Raw genomic sequence first — 23,717 nt, forward strand, 5'->3', positions numbered from 1 at the left:
TACATATTAAGTATTACTGCCAAAAAACTTGAAACTGAATCTAATCAACAGTTAGAGCCAAACTCCAGTTTACAAGAAAATACTGAAAAAGAGAAACAAGTTAGCCAGTGTCAACTGCAATATTATTTACAATTGCCAAGATATGGAACAACCTGTGTCCATTAACAGATGAATGGATAAAGAAAATGTGGTATATGAATAGAATAGAATATTATTCAGCCATAAAAAAGAGTGAAATCTTGCCATGTGCAATAACATGGATGGACCTCAAAGGCATTATGCTAAGTGAAATAAGTCAAACAGAGAAAGACAAACACTATATGATCTCACTTATACACGGAATCTTAAAACAACAACAACAAAGCCAAGCTCACAGATACAGAGAACAGACTAGTAGATGTCAGAGGTAGGGGGTGGGAGGTAGGTGCAATAAGCAAAGGGAGTCAAAAGGTACACACTTCTAGTTATAAAATAAGTAAGTCATGGAGGTGCAATGTACAGCATGGTGACTAGTTAATGATACTGTACTGAACATTTTTTAAAGTTGCTAAGAGAGTAGATCTTAAAAGTTCTCATCACAAGGAGAAAAAATTCTGTAACTACATATGGTGATGAATGTTAGCTAGACTTACTGTGGTGATCATTTCACAATATATACAAATATCAAATCATTATAACTGTATACCTGAAACTAATATTGCATGTCAATTATACCTCAATAAAAAAATAAAACAAAATACCGATCAAAAATAAGTTAAATGACATCAGTAGAAAGCAGACGTACCCGAGATGTGGGAGACTCTATAGGACAAATACTTGTTTTATTTGATAAGTCAATGGCATAAGAAAAAAAAGGAGGTGGAGGGGAGATTGTTCTAGAGTAAAAGAGACTAAAAAGACATAACCAAATATAATGTGTGGACCTTTAAAAACAGTACCATTGCAATAACAACACTAGAAAGCATCTACTAATAAATTCAACAAAAGATGTGTAAGACATTTTTATAGGAAATTATTAAACTTTATTTAAAAACACAAAAATAGCCTTAATAAAGAGAGACATATTATGTTCGAGGAATAGAAAGACCCAGTATTAAAAAATGCCAACTCTCCCAAATTAATCTGAAAATCACTGTAATTCCAATCAAACACTAAGATAAGATTTTTCACGGCTGATAGTAAAATTCATATGTCAAAGGTGAACAGTGGGGCTTCCCTGGTGGCGCAGTGGTTGAGAGTCTGCCTGCCAATGCAGGGGACGCGGGTTCGAGCCCTGGTCTGGGAAGAGCCCACATGCCGCGGAGCGGCTGGGCCCGTGAGCCACAACTGCTGAGCCTGCGCGTCTGGAGCCTGTGCTCTGCAACAAGAGAGGCCCGCGCACTGCGATGAAGAGTGGCCCCCGCTCGCCGCAACTAGAGAAAGCCCTCGCACAGAAACGAAGACCCAACACAGCCATGAACAGATAAATAAATAAAATAAAATTAAAAAAAAAAAAAAAAAAAGGTGAAGAGTGGCCAAGACAACTTTAAAGAAAAATTATAATAAGGTGAGGTAGAGGGGAGTCATCCTACTAGACAGAATTTCTATAAAGCTATGGTAATTAAAACAATAGGATATCGGTGAAGGAAAAGACAACTAGATTGGTGGAACAGAACAGAAAGCTTAGAAATAGTCCCATGTATATGTGGAGCTTGGTATAAATCGGGGAAGAAAAGATTATTCAATAAATTGTGCTGGGATAACCAACTCTTCATTTGGGAAAAAGATAAAAATAGATATCTATTTCACATCATATGCAACTATAAATACTAATTTAAAAATCCAAATATGAAAAGCAAAACTGTAAAGTTTTAGATGGCAGGAGTCTATCTTTAATACTTTAAGTAAGACACAAAAAGCACCAGCCATAAAGGAAAAGATTGATCTAGGTCACCACAAAAAAAAGCTAAGACTTCTGTATGACAAAAGATACTATAAACAAAGAGAAAAGAGGGGTAACACTGGGGGTAAAGCTGCAACCCATATAATCAGCAAAGGATTAGTATACAGAGCGTAGAGAGTATATACTACAAATTAGCAAGAAAAAGACAAACAACCCAAACAAAAAGTGGGCAAATGATATGAACAGGAAATTCATTGAAAAGGAAAAGAGCCAATATACTTAGCAAAAAATTCTCAAGTAATCAAGAAAATGCAAAACTAAACCAACAGTGAGGGGAATTCCCTGGTGGTCCAGTGATTAGCACTCGGTGCTCTCACTGCCAGGGGCCTGGGTTCAATCCCTGGTTGGGGAAGTAAGATCCCACAAGCCACGTATCATGGCCAAAAAACAAAAATGAAAACAAACAAACAAAAAAACCCCAACACTGAGGTACCATTTCACACCCATCATATCACTGAAAACGTAAAAGTCTTAGAACATCAGTTGTTAGTGAAGACAGGGAGAAATCAGAACTCTTCATTTATACTACTGGCGGGAATGTAGACTAGTATGACTACTTTGGAGAACAATTTGCCAGTATCTAGTAAACTTGGAGATGCACATAACTTACAACCCACACATCACTTCAGGTGTCTACCTTCACAACACGAGCACAAATAAACCAGTGCAAGGATGTTCATTGTAGCACTATACATAGTGAAAGAAATGAAAGCAAACTAGCTATCCCACAGAAGAGGAATGAATGTATAAACTCTCACCCAGGACTCAGATCCAATCTGGAGGGACTGGCTCTGGGAGGAAAGTTTGTGCCAAGATCATGCCAGAAAGAAGAGAAGGAAGGGCTTTGTCCGTTAAGTCCTTAGCCAAATCTCATTCTTCCTAGCCTCAGTTTTCTCCTCTCTCCAGTGGGTACAAATGCTGACCTTGCCCATATCCTTGATCAATCCAAACATGTCTTCTCCTCCATACCTAGACACCTGAGCAATGGTGAAAGGGGAAAAAAAAAAAAAAAAAAAAGGAAATCCCCCCAACAATTGTGCTAACTGAAGTAACTATAAATTTATATTCTTCAACATCAGCTACACCCCTGATGTTGCCTAGACCTCCTTCTCAGTGTCTCTGGTCAGCTCTCTCCCATTTTCCAGTGGTAATTCTAAAGCTTCATTACTCACAAGTCCCAATCCCATCACCTTCTCTTTCTACATTCTCAACAGACAACTTTGCCTCCTACTTCATCAAAAATATAGAGGCCTCAGGAGGGAATTATTTTAATTCCTGCTCTCCTTCCTGATCTGCATTTGAGCCTTTTCTTCCCTCCTGTCCTCTCATTTCAGTGGAAGATGTAAGCCTTCTTCCTGCCCAAAACTGTACCTTAATTCTTTCTTGTCTCCTTGGGAACCTTATCCATCATTTATCTCCTTTCTTCTGTACTTCTCCACTGTCTCTTTTGCTCTCTTATAAAAATGTTCAAGTTGCTTCCATCCTAAACTAAAACACCCTCAAAGTATAAGAAACTAATAACAGTGGCTAATAAGGAGAACTGGATGGCTGGTAGATACGGAAGAAAGGAAAACATTTCTCCATAAACCTTTTTATATTTTTAAAATTTTTGAACCACATGTATGTATTAGTTATTATTTATCTATTATTTTAAAACATCCATGATCATGAGTGTCTCTCTTTCAGAGGGTCCTCTTCTTCTACCTGTCTATTAAGTATTGGTGTTTCCTAAGGCCCTCTGGACTCTGTCTTTTATTTACTCTACTTATTCTTGTGGGAAAGATGGTTCACATCCATAGCTTCAGCTATCACTTATAAGCTGATGACTCTTAGACCTGTATCTCTAGCTCAGATCTTCTTCCTGAACTCTACATAAGTTTATCAACTACCTGCTAGATATCCTACTTGAATCTAATTCTTAACAGGTCTGAAGCCAAACTCTTATTTTTTTATCCATCAATCCATTCATTCATTCAGTCAGTCAGTCATCATTCATTCATCCATTCAAAAATATTTAAATTTTGACCAGTAATAAGTGCCAAATTCTGTGCTGGGCACTGTAGATTCTACAGTGAAGGTAAATTTCCAACCACCTAGATCCTTATGGCCTTTAATATTTAAAGTGGCTGGTTTAATCCTTTACTATCCTTCAGTTTCTCTCATCTGAAACAAGAAAATTGTTCCCTTGGACTCTAATTCTATCCCAACCTATCAAGAGATAGGAAGAGAGGGAAACAGATAACTAACAGGAATTACAATACAGTTTTATATAAAAAGTTATATAATAAGGATAAACACAGGGGTGCTTAGGGAACAATTAGATGGGGCAATTAATTTAAACTTGGAGGCTAAGGAAGGCTTCAGAGGCAATCAAAGTTTTAGCCAAATCCTGAAAGATGAGTAAGACATCTCTTGTGACCCATCTCGCATTCTGTGGGTCCATCTTTTTATTCCAGACATTTCTCTTGCCATCAGCTATGTAACCTGACAGCATTTCACTTCATGCACCAGTCATCTCTCATTTTCTGTCCTGAGATTTCCAGCAACCACCATGTGGGATACTTGTGGGAACCCACTCAGCCATTCTGGCACACATACAAACCTTAAAGTGTGAGGAAATTTATACCCACGGGGCAACCTTTGACCAATGGGTAAAGGAAGCTAGTGAATAAATACTCCTCTTTTCCAAGTCTTGGGCAACTACTCTAAGGTACATTCCACATGGCCCCTGAGAAGGTCTCCAGAGCTAAGCTTCAGTTGTCCACAGTGGTAACCAAGTCCATAACACACACTTAGATTGCCATTCCCTTTTCCCCTATATCACTCTTTCCAAATCCCACTCCTGTTCCTTAGAATCACTTCTCAAAATAAACTACCCATACACATACCCTTATCTCAGGCTCTGCTTTTGGGGGGAAATCCAGGTTAAGGAAGATCAGGAATTAGTTATTTAGGTATGGATAGAGGGAACTGAACATGTTCCAGGTGGATGTACAAGTATCCAAATTGGTGGAATTGCAAAGGCAGAGTGTATTTAGTAAGCTAAATGTAGTTACTCGTCATATTACCCCTATAAATTTATTCCTTGTCCTGCAGTCTCTAACTTTGTGAATGTCACCACCATCCATCCAGTTGCTCTTGCTAGAAACCTGGAAGTCACACTTGACCACTCCTTCTTTTCCTCCCACATCCAGTTAATTAGCCTCAAAGGTCTCCTAAATATTCTCCAATTTGTTCCCTTCTCTCTATTACCACTGCCATTGACTTGGTTTGGTCCTTCCTCATTTCTTACCAGGCTACTGCAAGAGCCTTCCAGGGTCTCTCTAGCTCCCCTCAGTCATGTAGTAATAGTTCTAAAATATCAACCTGTTAATGATCCTTCAAAGTATCCCTACAGGATAAAGTATACATTCTATTCTTACCTTTATCCCAGACTATATGGCACAGTATGGTAGTTAAGAGCATGGGCTTTGAAGTAAATGACTAAGGTTCAATCACTAACTCTTCCATTAAACTCTCCTAAGACAGTCCCCTTATCTATTCTCAGTAAGGTCTGAAGGGGCTGGTGTAGTCCTGGCCCTATGAATTCTCGAAATTAACGAACCACCAATACTCACTTTCAACATGAAGTCTTGCACTGAGGAGAAATCACTGGGAAAAGAATCCAAACTGGGCAGCACAGGGATAATCAGTGCAAAGGAAAGAAAAAGGCAGATAAAATGAAGATAATGAAGCAGAGGAGAAAGATCTCAAAAGAGGGGGCTCTAGAGCTATGAAGCTAGAAAAGCTATGCTGACAGCCTTCCCTTCTAAAAATTTAGGAAAACTAATTTCAGGTTAAAATTAGTAATAGAAAAGAATTACAGTCAAGTCCTATACAAGGTTATTGTTGAAAAATATAATAATAAAAGTTAGAATAACATCTCTACCATAAAAGCAGACGTCAGAAAGACATGCTCAAAAGACAGATTAAATTCATAGCCTAAGATTTCAAAATTATCTAAAATAAGAAAATGAGAGAAAATGTCAAAGAACAACATAAATCTGAATTAGAATAGTTAGAAATGAATGACAGAACTCAAGAATGAATTAAAAATAAAATTAAAAAATCATTTCAGAAATAACAGCTAAACTAGGAAGAACACAAGAATGAATAAAACACAACTCTTAATGCCTTAAGGCAGGGGTCCTGGTCCATGGCCTGTTAGGAACCAGGCTGCACAGCAGGAGGTGAGCAGCAGGCGGGCAAGCGAGCGAGCGAAGCTTCACCTGTATTTATAGCTGCTCCCCATTGCTTGCATTACTGCCTGAGTGCCACCTCCTGTCAGATCAGCAGCGGCATTAGATTCTCACAGGAGCATAAACCCTACTGTGAACTGTGCATGCGAGGTATCTAGGTTGCGTGCTCCTTATGAGAATCTAATGCCTGATGATCTGAGGTGGAGCTGCAGTGGTGATGCTAACGCTAGGGAGCACTGGGGAGCGGCTGCAAATACAGATCATCATTAGCAGAGAGGTTTGACTGCCCAGAGACCATAATAAGTCAACTGCTTGCAGACTCATATCAAAACCCTACCAGTTGAACCTAGTTGCAGGGCAGGAATAAAGAGGTAGACATAGAAAATGGACTTGAGGACATGGGGTGGGAGGGCGAAGCTGGGGCGAAGTGAGAGCAGCATCAACATATATACACTACCGAATGTAAAACAGTTGGCTGGTGGAAAGCAGCAGCATAGCACAGGGAGATCAGCTCGGTGCTTTGTGATGACCTAGAGGGGTGGGATAGGGAGGATGGGAGGGAGGCTCAAGAGGGAGGGGATATGGGGACATGTGTATGCACATGGCTGATTCACTTTGTTGTGCAACAGAAACTAACACAGTATTGTGAAGCAACTATACTCCAATAAAGATCTATTAAAAAAATAGATAAATAACAAGGTCCTACTGTATAGCACAGGGAATTATATTCACTATCCTGTAATAAACCATAATGGAAAAGAAAAGGAAAAAAAAAACCCTATCAGTTAGTGGCAAGTGAAAACAAGCTCAGGGCTCCCATGATTCTGCATTATGGTGAGCTGTATAATTATTTCATTGTATATCACAATGGAATAATAATAATAGAAATAAAGTGCACAATAAATGTAATGCACTTGAATCATCCTGAAACCACATCCCCCACACCCCCCACACCCCCACCCCTGGTCCATGGAAAAACTGTCTTCCACGAAACTGGTCCCTGGTGCCAAAAAGATTGGGGACCGCTGCCTTAAGGGAAACAGAATGTAAAAAAGGAAGAAAATCCTAAAAAAAAAATTTGTTTTTTAAGATAAAAAGGATTTGAGGCAAAGTAGCAGAAAGAGAAGATAAGCAACAAAGAGCCAGCATACACATAAGAGTCCCAAAGACTAAAACCAAAGCAATGTAACAGAATGAATGCCTAAAACTGTAATTCTAAAAAACTTCTCTGAAGTAATAAAAAAGGCAGAAACTTCACAGGGAAAGGACATACTACATATCTAGAAAATATGATTCAGAACATCAACGGGACATATTATGTAGTAAAACCACAAGATTTTAAAGAAAAATAAAAACTCCTTTGGGAGCCTAGACAAAAGGACCAATTCACTCATAAGGGGAAGAAAAGCACATTTTCACTTGGACTGTTTTGACAGCAACACTTTACAATAGAAGATAATGAAAGAATTCGTTTAAGATATTTAGGAAAAAATATGAGTCAAGGATATTATATCCCCATAAATTGGCTTATGAATACAAAGGCTGCAGATAATCTGTTGAGCACTGATACCATGACCACTTCTTAAGGAATCTACTAGTAATAAGCTTCAGACAGCCAAATGACCAGAAAGACAAGGACTAGGGACTGGTGGTAATGATCATTAACAGCTGCTAACACCAAAAGAAGACAATCAGAAAATGATTTGCCTCAAGATAGAAGACACCACCACCTACAAAAGCATCTTGCCAAAAAAATTCAAACTGGAATTTAATTTAGCCTCTAGGTCCAACTACCAAGTTATAGAAAATACAGAGAGAGGAGTACTTTTTAAATGACACCACAGGGCTTCCCTGGTGGCGCAGTGGTTAAGAATCCACCTGCCAATGCAGGGGACACAGGTTTGAGCCCTGGTCTGGGAAGATCCCACATGCCTCGGAGCAGCTAAGCCCGTGCGCCACAACTACTGAGCCCACATGCCACAACTACTGAAGCCCGCACGCCTAGAGCCCGTGCTCTGCAACAAGAGAAGCCACCGCAATGAGAAGCCCGTGCACCGCAACGAAGAGCTGCCTCCACTCGCTGCAGCTAGAGAAAGCCCGCGCGCAGCAACAAAGACCCAATGCAGCCAAAAATAAATAAATAAGTAAATAAATGTATTAAAAAAAAAAAAAAAAGACGACACCACAGGGTCACAATCAGCAAAATGCAGACTGTGGGAAATTCTACAAGAAAAATACCCAGTTCCTTCAACATATAAATTATAAGGGGGGGAAAAAAAAGAGAGATGGAGGGGAAATCTATATATTAAAAGAGATATTTTAATCAATTATAATGTGTAGTCCTTATTTGCTTCCTGATTTTAATAAACACACTAAAAAGATTTAAAAATTCTATTTATGAGGCAACTAGAAACTCATATACTGATTGGATACTTGATGATACTAATGAATTATTAATTTGTTTTTTAGGTGGTATAATGGCATTATACTTTTATTTTTATTTTTTAAAAAGCCCTCATATACCAATGTTCTGAAATATTTACAGATGAAATAACATGATGTCTGAGATTTCCTTCAAAAGAACATGAGAGGTAGCAAGTTGGGTGGGAATACAGATGAAATAAGATTTGCCATGGGTTGATAACTGTTGAATCTGGGTGACAGATACATAGGCAATGTTCCATGTACTTTCGTACATGTTTGAAATTTTCCATAATAAAAAGTTTAAAAAAGTGCTTGCTTCGGCAGCACATATACTGAAATTGGAACGAAACAGAGAAGATTAGTACGGCCCCTGCACAAGGATGACACGTACATTCATGAAGCATTCCATATTAAAAAAAAAAAAAGTTTAAAAAAATAACTGGTCCACAATTGGTATTTAATAAATAACAATTTTAATCATTATTATTAGTTGACTGAACAAATATTTGCCAAATGAATGAGTTCAGACATAGGTAAGACTGAATCATTCATCAGCAAATATGAAACACAATTATGAAGAAAATATAAAATCTAAGAACTTTTATATTATCAGCACCAGTTATAAGAATGGAGCTCACTCACCCAGGGCCTGGGAGAATGAATGAGCCAATAATCTCTCTTGATAAGTCAGGGAAAGAGGTTTGGGCAGCTGAAACAAAAAGTGAAAAGCCAGTAAATCAGCAAAATTGTGGGATGAGATAAGGCAAAATGAAGTAGAAAACAGTGCCAGAAGAATAAAACCAAATGAAATATGTTGAAAAAACATAACATAGCAGATATGATGTCCAGCTCCAATATTCTATAAGTACACATGACAGAAGTTTCCACATACAAGTAGGACTGCAATACATTTAGCAAATACAAGGCAAATGACAAAGATGATAAATTAAAATGATAAAACATATTTTAAACAAAGAAGCCAAATAAATCTAATATACTACTGTGGTCTTTCTCTGAGCAAAGCAGAAGCCACATGGGATAACCTCACAGTAATATTTGGGGAACTCAATCTGGAGGAAGTGGGTAAAGATAAAAGAACCAAAAGCAAATAAACTCAAAACTCTCAAAGGGAATATTCTTATCTTACCTAAAATCTTATTGAAAAAGAGTCTCCAAATGTTTAGGAAGCTGCTTTGTGGGCACAGGGGAAGAGAAATAAATGCTCAAAGGAGCACTGCTTTTAAACCATGGCACAGCCTGTGGGTACAACTTTCTCCCTTAAGGAGGTACCAGTCATCCCTCAGCAAACACTAACAAACTGCCTCCTAAGGCTGTCTCACTTTTTTAACTGTTTATACGTACTTCCATTGTGCTTCCTACAAGCTCATGTTGATCCCAATCAGACGGTTCTGAATTTTGGCTCAGGTTTTACTTTGTTCTTAATGGCTTATTCAGGCGTCTATTTATGTTCCTCCACAGGTTAGCTCTGCTGCCTTCTATTCCAGGTTGGAATACAAGCTGATGTGAAGCCAGGATTTCAGGTGCCATTGGTATAGGAGAAACCAAGTGGAGACAGCAAAGAGAGCAGAGACTTGCTAGCCAAAGTCACAGCTTGAGAAGAAAGCTCAGAGGTAGGACTGTATATAAAGGATGCCGTGTAAATGATGTGAAAACAAAGGGGTAAGGGAGGAATAGAAATTAGACTGTGCAGAATGACTTAATGAGGATTCTGATCCTAGGTATAAGGAGAAGCCCTAAAATAAGAAGTGATCAAAACCATAAGAAGAGGTAGTAACTTGGGAGTAAAATGTCCTTTTGGCAGTTACTTTACCCTTCATCTCATGCCCTCTCCTATTTATTAATAGTTGCCCCCATTATTTCTCAAGCCTCTAAGAGTTATAGGAACTTATTTGCATGAAACTCCCAGGATCTCCAGTTCTAGGCTAGGGCAAAAATAACATTTCTAAGATTTATAGATTAGGGAGCAGAGAGTTTAGTTTATACCTCCATACTAAATTGTTAGACAGTAACTAAAACAGCTCCTGGGAAGACCACTAAACACCCTTAGCTTCTTGGTAAACCTGGCGTCTATCCCTGTGAAAGAACAGAGTTCTCATGACCCTAGTGAAATTCTCCATATCTTCCCTAAAGAAATAAGCAGCTGCACTAAAGAAAGCAACACACCCAACATTATGGTATTAGAAATCCCCGCTGTAATCAGAAGCACCAAAGCCTACTTGGGTGGAAGCATAGAAAGACAAAAAGGAGGCCAAAAAGTGAAAGGAAATGCCTATATACATTGCACTGGAGGCCCTGGCCAGGGCAATAAGACAATAAAAAGAAATAAAAGGCATTAAGATTAGAAAGGAAGATATAATACTGTTTTTATTTGCAGGCAACATGATGATGTATATAGAAAATCCTGAAGAATCTACAATTTAAGAAAGTCACAGGGCACAAGGTCAATATACAAAAAAACAGTTGTATGGCTATATACAAGCAATAAACAATTAGAAAATAGAATAAAAAATACTAGTTACAATATCATTACATTGAAATGAAATAGGAATAAAATTACTGAAAGATGTTCAAAACCTCTATACTGAAAATTATAAAAACATTACTGAGAGAAATTACAGAAAACCTAAATAAATAGATGTTCAAGGATTGGAAGATTCAATATTAAGATGTCAATTCTCCCCAAACTGACCTATAGATTCAATGCAATTCCAATCAAAATCCCAGAAAGCTTTTTTGTAAAAACTGGCAAACTAATTCTAAAATTTATATGGAAATGCAAAGGACCTAGAATAACCAAGGCAATTTTAAGGAAAAGGAAATCCAAAGGACCTAGAATAACCAAGGCAATTTTAAGGAAAAGGAAATCCAAAGGACCTAGAATAGCCAAGGCAATCTTCAGGAAAAGGAACAAAGTTGGCAGATTTATAGTACCTGATTTCTAGACCTACTTTATAAAGTTAAAAATAATCAAGACTTTATTAAATGTGGTATGGAAAGTAGAGACCAAAAGACCAATGGAACGAAGTAGAGAGAACAGAAATAGCACACACAGGGACTTCCCTGGTGATGCAGTGATTAAGAATCCACCTGCCAATGCAGGGGACACAGGTTCAATCCCTAGTCCGGGAAGATCTCACATGCTGCAGAGCAACTAAGTCCATGCACCACAACTACTGAGCCTGTGCTCTAAAGCCCACGAGCCACAACTACTGAGCCCGAGGGCCACAACTACTGAAGCCTGCTTGCCTAGAGCCCATGCTCTGCAACAAGAGAAGCCACCGCAATGAGAAGCTCACACGCCGCAACGAAGACCAAAAAAACGGAGCCAAAAATAAATAAATTAAATATAAATAAATTTAAAAAAAGAAAAAAGAAATAGCACACACATAATCGGTCAATTGATTTTCAACTAAGGCATCAGAGCAATTCAACGGGGAAAGGCAAGTCTTTTTAACAAATGATGCTGGGACAACTGAATATCCATACAGAAAAAAGTAAACCTTTATTCCTTTACTTTTAGAAGTAAATACAAAAGAATATCTTTATAAGCTTGGGGTAAGCAAAGATTTCTTAGGACACAAAAAGTACTAACCATAAAAGAAAAAATCAGTAATCTGGATTTCATCAACATTTAAAACTTCTGGTCATCAAAGTCACCATTAAAAATGTAAAAAGGCAAGCCACAGACTGGCAGAAAATATTCACAATGCATATCTGACAAAAGGCTTGCATCTATAATATATAAAGAATTTCTATAATCAATAATAACAAGGCAAACAACTCAAAAAAAAGGCAAATGCCTTGAACAGACATTCCATGAAGATATACAAATGGTTAATAATCACATGAAAAGGTGATCAGCATCATTATTATCAAGGAAATGCAAATTAAAACCACAATGAGATAGTGCTACATAACACACACTAGAATGGTTAAAATTAAGAAGACTGACAATACCAAGTGTTGATGAAGATGTGAAGCAAGTGCAATTCTTATACATTGCTGATGAAGTGTAAAATGTACAACCACTTAGAAAACTATTTGGCAGTTTGCAATAAAGTAAACCCTATAACCTATAATATTTTTACAAAAAGACCTGCAGAACAATGTTCATAACTGCTTTATTCATAGTATCTAAAAATTAGAAACAATCCAAATGACCATCAACAGAAAAATGGGTAAATAGGGGTATATTTATTCAATGGAATACTTCTCAGCAATAAACAAGAACAAACTAGTTATACCTGCAATCATATGAATGAATTTGAAAAATATTATGTTGAACAAAAGAAACCAGAATAAAATTATATAATTTCATTTATACCTAGTTCATGAACAAGCAAAATTAATATATGGTGATAGAAATCAGAACAGCAGTTGACTCTAAAGGTGCAGGATTGACTAAAATAAAGCACAAAGGAACTTTGAGAGGTGATGAAAATGTTCTAGATTTGGATAATGATAACCTGGGTATATATAATTGTCAAAACTCACTGAACTATATAATTAATAACTGTGTATTTTACTGTGTGTAAATTATTCCCCAATAAAGGGAAGGAAAGGCCGTGTACATATATGCATTAATTTTTTGTTCTTTAGTGCATAGGTAGGTTGAAAATAATAATACATCTGTTTGCAGTCACTAGAAATAGTAGGAGAAATTTTGCCCCCCAACTCAAGTAAGATAGCAACATTATCACACAGAATGTATTTTTTCCAAAGGACATCAATTTTAGAACAACTGACAGTAGATCTTTCTCACTTTATGGGCCACAGGCCACTGGGGAGACTGTACCCTCATATCCATAGACCCATGTTAATTTCTTAATCAAAGGAGACTAAACATTCAAATATTATCATGTGGGGGAGCTGAAATTTTTGAAAGTTTCTTCGTACTTCTTTCCAGTCGATCTCTCATCTGCAGAGTCAACTGCTGGTCTGATTTCCATTACTATATATTAGTTTTGCTTATTCATGAACTTTATATAAATGGAATCTTTTGAAGTATATCTGAAGTATAGCTTTTTTATAAAGATGTACTATGACTGAAAAATATTGGAAACTAGTGACTGCAACAACTGTCTAGATCTTCACTAGTAACCAAACTAAAAAGCAGTTGAAACATGGGCAAGAAAGTATGTGATGCAAGAATATATTTTTTAAAAAGCACTGTAGGGAGTTCCCTGGCAGTGCAGTGGTTAAGAATCCGCCTGCCAAGGCAGGGGACATGGGTTAGATCCCCTGTTCTGGAAGATCCCACATGCCGCGGAGCAACTAAGCCTGTGCACCACAACTACTGAGCCTGCGCTCTAGAGCCCAAGAGCCACAGCTACTGAGCCCACGTGCCTAAAGCCCATGCTCTGCAACAAGAGAAGCCACTGCAATGAGAAGCCCTCGCACCGCAATGAAAAGTAGCCCCCGCTCGCCACAACTAGAGAAAAGCCTGCACGCAGCAGCAAAGGCCCAATGGAGCCAAAATAAATAAATAAATAAAACAAAATAAAAAATTAAAAAAAAAAGCACTGTAAACTGCAATGCATTGGGAAAACATAAGATGATATTTATCTTCAATGAACAATAAAAATCAAGAAATAGTTTTTCACCTTAAGTTTCTGATATATGTGGCGCAGAGAATCTGCAGTTCCCATGTCAGCTTCATCAAGAATACACACAATATCTAGCTTCATTTTCATCTTGAAGTCTGCACATAGAGCCTTTTGGACATCTCTGGTTGTAATGACAATGACTTCTATAGCATGAAAGAAAAAAAGAAGGAAAAATGCAAAAACTCTCATTCATTTAGACAATGGTTACACCTTTTTCAATTAGATTTGGTCTGTTTCTAGATTTAGTAATAACAGCTAATATTATTGAGACTTTTCAATGTATTTTACGTGCATTCTCTCAGTTAATTCTTACAGCAATCTCATTTTACAAATGAGAAAACTTGGAGTAAAAGAAATGAAGTGACTTTGTTCAGGGTACTAAAACTAGTAAACGAGATTTAAGATAAAACTCGCGTCTGTATGATTAGAGCCCACACTTTAACTAATACATATAACACACTACTTCTTCCTGATGTAAAGAATTTAGAAGAGCATTTATCAAAGCATATACAAATAGGATCACATTTTAACTCTTCATTCACTCCAAAGAAAGAGCTATCACCACTCTCCATCAGACAGCCATCAGTGCTTCACTGAGGATCACAAGGAACCCAGTAACAGGCAGTTTCCACGTAATAGATGCCTTCACCTTATCCATGTAGCTATCAATTAATGACAGAAAACTTGGGGTTTTGTCATGGATCTTTGGCAGGGTAATGTAATCCACTGCAATATAACATGTGTTGCTGATATCTGAAGATCAGATTTTAGCATCTCTAAAGTGTAACAATTTCCACTACTTGTTCCATGATAGTGCTCAATTATCTCTCCCTTTCACTATAATCATTCTCTTTTCTATTTTCTTCCCTTCTTTCTTCCTCTTTCTTTTTCAAATCATTTAACCTTCCTTCTTTCCTTCTCTCTTTCTTCCTTTCCCCATTTAGCTTTCTTTTAGTCATTAACTCACTCATTCAACCAATAAGTACAAATACATTTAATATGTAAAGGACAAATAGGCACTGAGAATTCAGAAATGAACTAAACATGGTCCCTATTCTTAAGAAACATAACATGGAAAAATTAGACATGGAAATGATTAATTAAGGAAGGCTTCATGGAAGGGATCGCCTCTGAGGCAGGCCATGATGAATTCAAGGCCAACAAAAATTTCTTTATTACATACTGTACATAAAATGCTGATGTTACAAAGATGAATTAGACACAGTACCTGCTCTCAGGGAGATCAGTCTCCCATGCCACTAACTACAGCATAAAGCAGGCCTTGAGAGGTACTGAGATAGAAAAACAAAGTGTGATGAAAGCATAGAGAAAAGCAAAGTGTGATGAAAGCATGAAAAACAAAGTGTGATGAAAGCATAAAGCTCTGATTAAAACTGTTTGTGATTTCAAAGAGAAGGTGACATTTCCATAGGTTGGAGAGGACATTTTAGGTAGAATGAAGGGAGTAACTATAAATACGGGACAGTCAGTCTCATAATTGGACCAGAACTCTTCCGTATGGAGAGACACTAATGCTAAGCAGGGCTATGTTAACTTCCCTAAAATCACAAACAATATGAACAGAGTGAACATAGAGTTTACTGTTCAACTCCAGAATCCCATGTTTAGGAGACATTCTCCAAATTCTGACTGAGCCTCACTGAGAAGGAATTTTCTATATACCACAAAAGGCCATCACAGAGCATAACTAAAGATATATAGCAAAAGTAAAAAGAAAAAAAAAGTTATAGATGACAAATCCATAAGAACTTACTAAAGGGAAGTAGTATGTTTAAAAGTGTATTAAGATGTGTCCTTCACCTGTGAGATTGAGATCTAAAAAGAAAATCTTTTCTAAAACACATCTCTTTGGGACTTCCCTGGTGGCACAGTGGTTAAGACTCCAAGCTCCCAATGCAGGGGGCCCAGGTTCGACTCCTGGTCAGGGAACTAGATCCCACATGCATGCCGCAACTAAGAGTTCACATTCGCATGCCACAGCTAAGGAGCCTGTGAGCCACAACCAAGACCCAGCACAACCGAATAAATATTTTTATTTTATTTTATTTTTTTAAAATAAATATTTTAAAAAAAGTTTTTTAATTAAAAAAATTAAAAAAGTAAAACACATCTCTTAACGTCAATGTCATACAGACTACTGCAAAGAAGTGTTCATGGGTCTGTCTCAAGAAGGTATGAGTGGAATAAACACTGGATCACAACCCGGGGGCCCAGGATCTGGCACCACCTCCATCTGGTATTCTGATTTGCTATATCTAACTATAGGACACCTCAAACTCATTGTGGCCAAAGCCAAACTCATTGTCTTCGCTCAAACCTGTTCCTTGGGAAGCAACCTAAATGTCCATCAACAGAGGAATGGATAAAGAAGATGTGGTACATACATACAATGGAATATTACTCAGCCATAAATAGGAACGAAATTGTGCCATTTGCAGAGACGTGGATAGACCCAGAGATTGTCATATAGAGTGAAGTAAGTCAGAAAGAGAAAAACAAATGTCGTATAATATCACTTATATGTGGAATCTAGAAAAATGATACAGATGAACTTACACACAAAGCAGAAATAGAGACACAGATGTAAAGAACAAACGTACGGATACCAAGAGGGGAAGGGGGGGGTGGAATGAATTGGGAAATTGGGATTGACATATATACACTACTATGCATAAAATAGAAAACTAATGAGAACCTACTGTATAGCACAGGGAACCCTACTCAGTGCTCTGTGGTGACCTAAATGGGAAGGAAATCCAAAAAAGAGGGGATATATGTATACATATAGCTGATTCACTTTGCTGTACAGCAGAAACTAACACAACATTGTAAAGCAACTATATTCCAATAAAAATTAATTTAAAAAAATAAAATAAAAGTCACCTGAAATGAAAAACAAAAAAACAAAAAACCTGTTCCTTGTCCCATATTCCCTTTCCTATTATTGGCATCACCATCCACCTAGTTACCCAAGCAAAAAGTAGAAGGAACTCTTCCCTTTCTTTCTGCTACCCATTCCCATTAATCAACAACTTTTTCAGATGGTCCTTCTTCTCCATCCTTAGTGCTAATGCCTTAGTTCAGACCCTCTTCATTGCTAGTGTGGACTTTTGTAACAATCTCCTAATTTGTCTCCCTGCTTATAGTCTTAACTCCTCCACAATGATTCTTCATAAAGCTTCCAAAGCAATTTTTAAAAAAATCTGAGTTGTCAAATTTATCACCATAAAGTTGTTCACAACATTTACTTATTATCTTTTTTGTTTGTTTTGTTGGCTGCACTGCATGGCTGTGGTATCTCAGTTCCCAGACCAGGGATTGAACCTGGGCCACGGCAGTGAAAGTGCCAAATCCTAACCATTAGACCACCAGGTAACTCCTCTGCTCATTATTGTTTTAATGTCTGTAGGATCTGTAGTGATGTCCCCTCTCTCATTCCTGTTATTAGTAATTTGTGTTTTCTCTCCTTTTTCTGATCAGTCTAACTAAAGGTTTAATAATTTTATTGGGGCTTCCCTGGTGGCGCAGTGGTTGAGAGTCTGCCTGACAATGCAGGGGACACGGGTTCGAGCCCTGGTCTGGGAAGATCCCACATGCCGTGGAGCAACTGGGCCCGTGAGCCATAATTATTGAGCCTGAGCATCTGGAGCCTGTGCTCCGCAACAAGAGAGGCCGCGATAGTGAGAGGCCCACGCACCGCGATGAAGAGTGGCCCCCGCTTGCCGCAACTAGAGAAAGCCCTCGCACAGAAACAAAGACCCAACACAGCCATAAATAAATAAATTAAAAAAATAATAATAATTTCATTGATTTTTTTCAAAAAAACCCCCATCTTCTGGTTTTACTGATTTTCTCTAACACTTTTGGTTTCTATTTCATTTATTTCTGCTCTTATTATTTTTATCTCCTTTTTTCTCCTTATTTGGGTTTCATTTGCTCCTCTTTCTCCAGTTTGTCAAAGTAGAAGCTTAGATGATAATTTGAGACATTTTTTCTTTTCTAACAGAGTGCTTAATGCTAAAAAATTTTCTCTAATCATTGCTTTAGCTATATGCCTCAAATTTTAATACACTGAATTTTCATTTTCAGTAAGTTCAAAATATTTTCTAATTTCCCTTGTGGTCAGATGGCCAAAAAGCACATGAAAAGATGCTCAACATCACTAATTATTAGAGAAATGCCAATCAAAACTACAATGAGGTATCACCTCATGCTGGTCAGAATGGCCATCATCAAAAAATCTACAAACAATAGATGCTGGAGAGGGTGTGGAGAAAAGGGAACCCTCCTACACTGTTAATGGGAATGTAAATTGATACAGCCACTATGGAGAACAGTATGGAAGTTCCTTAAAAAACAAAATAGAACTACTATATGACCCAGCAATCCCACTCCTAGGCATATACTTGGAGAAAACAATAATTTGAAAAGATACATGCACCCCAATGTTCACTGCAGCACTATGTACAAAAGCCAGGACATGGAAGCAACCTAAATGTCCGTCAACAGAGGAATGGATAAAGAAGATGTGGTACATATATACAATGGAATATTACTCAGCCATAAAAAAGAACAAAATAATGCCATTTGCAGCAACATGGTTGGACCTAGAGATTGTCATACTGAGTGAAGTCAGACACAGAAAAACAAATATCATGTGATATCACTTATATGTGGAATCTAAAAAAAGGGTACGAATGAACTTAGTTACAAAACAGAAGTAGAGTCACAGATGTAGAAAACCAAGGGGATGGGGGGGGTAAAATTGGGAGATTGGGATTGACATAGACACACTACAATATATAAAATAGATAACTAGTAAGAACCTACTGTATAACACAGGGAACTCCTCAATTCTCTGTAGTGGCCTATATGGGAAAAGAAACTAAAAAAAAGAATGGATATATGTATAACTGATTCACTTTGCTGTACACCTGAAACTAACACAACATTGTAAATCAACTATACTACAATAAAAATTGAAAAAAAAAAAAACCTTCCCTTGTGGTTTCTTCTTTGGGTTATGTAGAAATATGTGGTTTAATTTCCAAATACTTAGGGATTCTCTTGATACCTCTCTGTTATTGATTTCTAATTTAACTCTACTGTGGTCAGAGAATATATTTTGTATGATTTTAATCTTTATAAATTTATTGAGACCTGTTTTATTTTTAAAAATATGGTCTATCTTGGTAAAGGTTCTTAGCACTTGAGAAGGATGTGCATTCTCCTTTACTGGGTGGAATGTTCTATAAACGTCAATTAGGTCAAACTGTAGAAAATCCTAAGGAATCTACAAAAAGCTACAAGAATTAATAATAAGTGTATTTAGCAAAGTTACAGGATGCAAGGTCAGCATAAAGAAACTATTTTTATGTACTAGCAACAAACTCCTGGAAATTGGAATAATTACCATTTATGATAACATCAAAAATATCAACTTAGAAATAAATCTAACAAAATATGTGTAAGTCCTATACACTGAAAACTATAAAACACTGTTGAGAGAAATTACAAAAGACCTAAATAAATGCAGAGATATACCACGCTCCTGGATCAGAAGACTCAATGTTATTACAATGTGAATTCTCTTCCTACTGATCTATGGATTCAATTCAATCTCAATCAAAATTAAAGCAACCCTGGGGCTTCCTTGGTGGCGCAGTGGTTGAGAGTCTGCCTGCCGATGCAGGGGACACGGGTTCGAGCCCTGGTCTGGGAGGATCCCACATGCCGCGGAGCAACTAGGCCCGTGAGCCACAACTACTAAGCCTGCGCATCTGCAGCCTGTGCTCCGCAACAAGAGAGGCCGCGATAGTGAGAGGCCCGTGCACCGCGATGAAGAGTGGCCCCCGCTTGCCACAACTAGAGAAAGCCCTTGCACAGAAATGAAGACCCAACACAGCCAAAAATAAATAAATAAATTAATTAATTAAAAAGAAAAATATTCCTTTAAAAAAAAAAAGAAAATTAAAGCAATCCTTTTTGTAGAAATTGATAAGCTGATTCTAAAATTTATATAAAGAGGCAAAGGACTTAGAATAATTAAAACATTAATTTAACCATATTAAACCTCGGTTTAAGTCTTTCACTGGTTCCTCACTGCTTTCAGGAAAAAAAATCTAAATTCCTCAGCATGCAATACAAGGCCCTTCATAGCATGATCCCTGTTTATTTCTCTCATTACATCTACTCCTCCCCCTTACACTTGATATTACAGCCAAATAAAATGAAAAGTAGCTGCCAGAACATGCTGTGCTGATCATGACTCTCTCTCTGCATACATTATTACTTCTGTATGGAATGCTCTCTCCACACTGGTAGGCCTGGTAATCTACTTTTCAAGACTCAATTCAAGGGTCAGCTACTCTGTAAGCCTTCTCTGAATCCCTCAAGTAGAAACAGCAACTTCCTTATAACAAGCACTTATAATGTGCCTCTGTTATAACATTTATCACATTACACAATGATAATCTGTTTACATGTGTATCTTTCCAATAGACTTTAAGGTTCTAGAAATCAGGGTCTGAGTTAATATTTTCAATTCTGTACCCTAGTGCTTAATATATTACCTGGCACATACAGGTTCTCAGTAAGTACTGATTATGAGGCACTTGTATTCCTCATATTATGTTCTGACATCCTTCCAGGGTTCATCTTAGATCACTGTGGAGACTAGCTCTAAAAAAGTAACACTTAGCACTATCTTCTCAACCTTTTTCACACAGTGATAGAGTACTCCTGAGTTCCTAATTTAAAGAGGACAGTCTCCAGCCAACATTGAGTCCTAGTCTTCTTTCATTCGTCCTGTCTCACCCTCATAAAACTGACAAATCACTGGGATCAAACACCCTAAAAGTTTTATGAGTACATCTCATTGCCATAACTCACCTTCAAATCCAACACGTTCAAGCAGGTTCAATGGGTACCAAATTAAAGGTTTGTTCCCAACTGGAAGCAGAGGTTTGGGAATACCGGAAGTCAGGTCTGTCATCCGAGATCCCCCTCCAACTGCCATTACTACTGCTTGAAATTCCATTTTTACAAACTGCAATCACAGAGAAAAACAAGAGAAAAAGAAGTAACTAAAATCAAAGCACACACAGTATTAATCCTATTTTTAGTTAGGTTATTGATATTCACTTATGACAAATACATCATTTCCAACTCCAATAACCAGAATAAGAAAGACTCCTTAGCTGCAGTATAAACATCACATTTATCCTATTCTCTTACTCACGGATATATACTCTGAGCTCCAGCCTGGGGAGATGGGCTGGAGGAGGGATATGAATTAAGAAAAAAAAAATCTGGCCCTTGTTCTTGAGTTGCTCACAATTAAGTGAAGACAAATAGAGTGAATTATAATATATTATCATTAATGCATGATACATCCAAGATGCAGTAGGCAAATATAGTGACGCTAACACCTAAGTCTTCCTAGAAAAGATGGAAGGTTTTACAGGAAAGTAATGCTTGAGCTGACTCTTAAAGGAGTAAGAGTTTACCAAGTTGGCTTCTGATATGTGAGTTCATATTCCTTGAAAAAAATTTTAAACTTCTGACTAGAATTAACAGCACAAATACAAGCACATTAGATCTCTGAAAAGTGTGAAATGACTTAAGATTCTTCCAATAATCCAGCCATTTGCTCCCATTTTCTCCTTACCCCCAACTTGAAAGATACCACTATAAACACAAAGGTAGGTTTGTATCTTAACCTAGATTTGCAGAGCCCAATTGCAGAAACAAACCAAATTAATTCCTTTTTTTCACACTCAAGGTAATAAATGAACCTGTTTGACATTCAAAAAAATCTCTTTACAGCAGCTACCACAGAAGAGAGGCACAATAAAAGATCATAAATCAAAACCTCAACAAAATACTAGCAAACAGAATCCAACAGCACATTAAAAGGATCATACACCATGATCAAGTGGGATTTATACCAGGAATATAAGGATTCTTCAGTATACGCAAATCAATGAATGTGATAAACCATATTAACAAATTTAAGGAGAAAAACCATACAATCATCTCAATAGATGCAGAAAAAGCTTTTGACAAAATTCAACACCCATTTATGATAAAAACCCTCCAGAAAGTAGGCATAGAGGGAACTTACCTCAACATAATAAAGGCCGTATAAGACAAACCCACAGCCAACATCGTTCTCAACGGTGAGAAACTGAAATCATTTCCACTAAGATCAGGAACAAGACACGGTTGCCCACTCTCACCACTATTATTCAACATAGTTTTGGAAGTTTTAGCCACAGCAATCAGAGAAGAAAAAGAAATAAAAGGAATCCAACTCAGAAAAGAAGAAGTAAAACTGTCACTGTTTGCAGATGACATGATACTATACATAGAGAATCCTAAAGATGCTACCAGAAAACTACTAGAGCTAATCAATAAATTTGGTAAAGTAGCAGGATACAAAATTAATGCACAGAAATCTCTTGCATTTCTATACACAAATGATGAAAAATCTGAAAGAGAAATTAAGGAAACACTCCCATTTACCACTGCAACAAAAAGAATAAAATACCTAGGAATAAACCTACCTAAGGAAAAAGAAGACCTGTATGCAAAAAACTATAAGACACTGATGAAAAAAATTAAAGATGATACAAAACAGATGGAGAGATATACCATGTTCTTGGATTAGAAGAATCAACATTGTGAAAATGACTATACTACCCAAAGCAATCTACAGATTCAATGCAATCCCTAACAAACTACCAATGGCATTTTTCACAGAACCAGAACAAAAAATTTCACAATTTGTATGGAAACACAAAAGATCCCAAACAGCCAAAGCAATCTCGAGAAAGAAAAACGGAGCTGGAGGAATCAGGCTCCCTGACTTCAGACTATACTACAAACCTACAGTAATCAAGACAGTATGGTACTGGCACAAAAACAGAAATATAGATCAATGGAACAGGATAGAAAGCCCAGAGATAAACCTACGCACATATGGTCACCTTATTTTTGATAAAGGAGGCAAGGATATACACTGGAGAAAAGACAGTCTCTTCAATAAGTGGTGCTGGGAAAACTGGACAGCTACATGTAAAAGAATGACATTAGAACACTCCCTAACACCATACACAAAAATAAACTCAAAATGGATTAAAGACCTAAATGTAAGGCCAGACACCATAAAACTCTTAGAGGAAAACATAGGCAGAACACTCTCTGACATAAATCACATCAAGATCCTTTTTGACCCACCTCCTAGAGAAATGGAAATAAAAACAAAAATAAACAAATGGGACCTAAAGAAACTTAAAAACTTTTGCACAGCAAAGGAAACCATAAACAAGATGAAAAGACAACCCTCAGAATGGGAGAAAATATTTGCAAATGAAGCAACTGACAAAGGATTAATCTCCAAAATATACAAGCAGCTCATGCAGCTCAATATCAAAAAAACAAACAACCCAATCCAAAAATGGG

At 37.3% G+C, this 23,717-nt stretch overlaps 1 protein-coding gene and 1 non-coding gene across 3 annotated transcripts in view; one reads left to right on the forward strand and one right to left on the reverse strand.

The window, feature by feature from the left end:
• EIF2B3 (eukaryotic translation initiation factor 2B subunit gamma) overlaps window positions 1–23,717 on the reverse strand; it is a 153,745-nt gene that overhangs the window by 126,847 nt on the left and 3,181 nt on the right. For both annotated transcript variants that reach the window (XM_059897914.1, XM_059897904.1), the window contains exons 2-3: window positions 21,144–21,300; window positions 14,229–14,374 (exon numbers count right to left, since the gene is read on the reverse strand). In XM_059897914.1, coding sequence (XP_059753897.1) covers window positions 14,229–14,374; window positions 21,144–21,291 — 294 coding nt within the window. In that variant the 5' untranslated portion in view covers window positions 21,292–21,300. The remainder of the gene's footprint in view (window positions 1–14,228; window positions 14,375–21,143; window positions 21,301–23,717) is intronic.
• On the forward strand, window positions 8,913–9,019 carry LOC132354466 (U6 spliceosomal RNA). The gene has a single exon (XR_009499320.1). It is a non-coding gene; the product is annotated as a U6 spliceosomal RNA (small nuclear RNA).

The sequence above is a fragment of the Balaenoptera ricei genome, chromosome 1, assembly GCF_028023285.1.
Source record: "Balaenoptera ricei isolate mBalRic1 chromosome 1, mBalRic1.hap2, whole genome shotgun sequence".
Taxonomy (NCBI): Eukaryota; Metazoa; Chordata; class Mammalia; order Artiodactyla; family Balaenopteridae; genus Balaenoptera; species Balaenoptera ricei.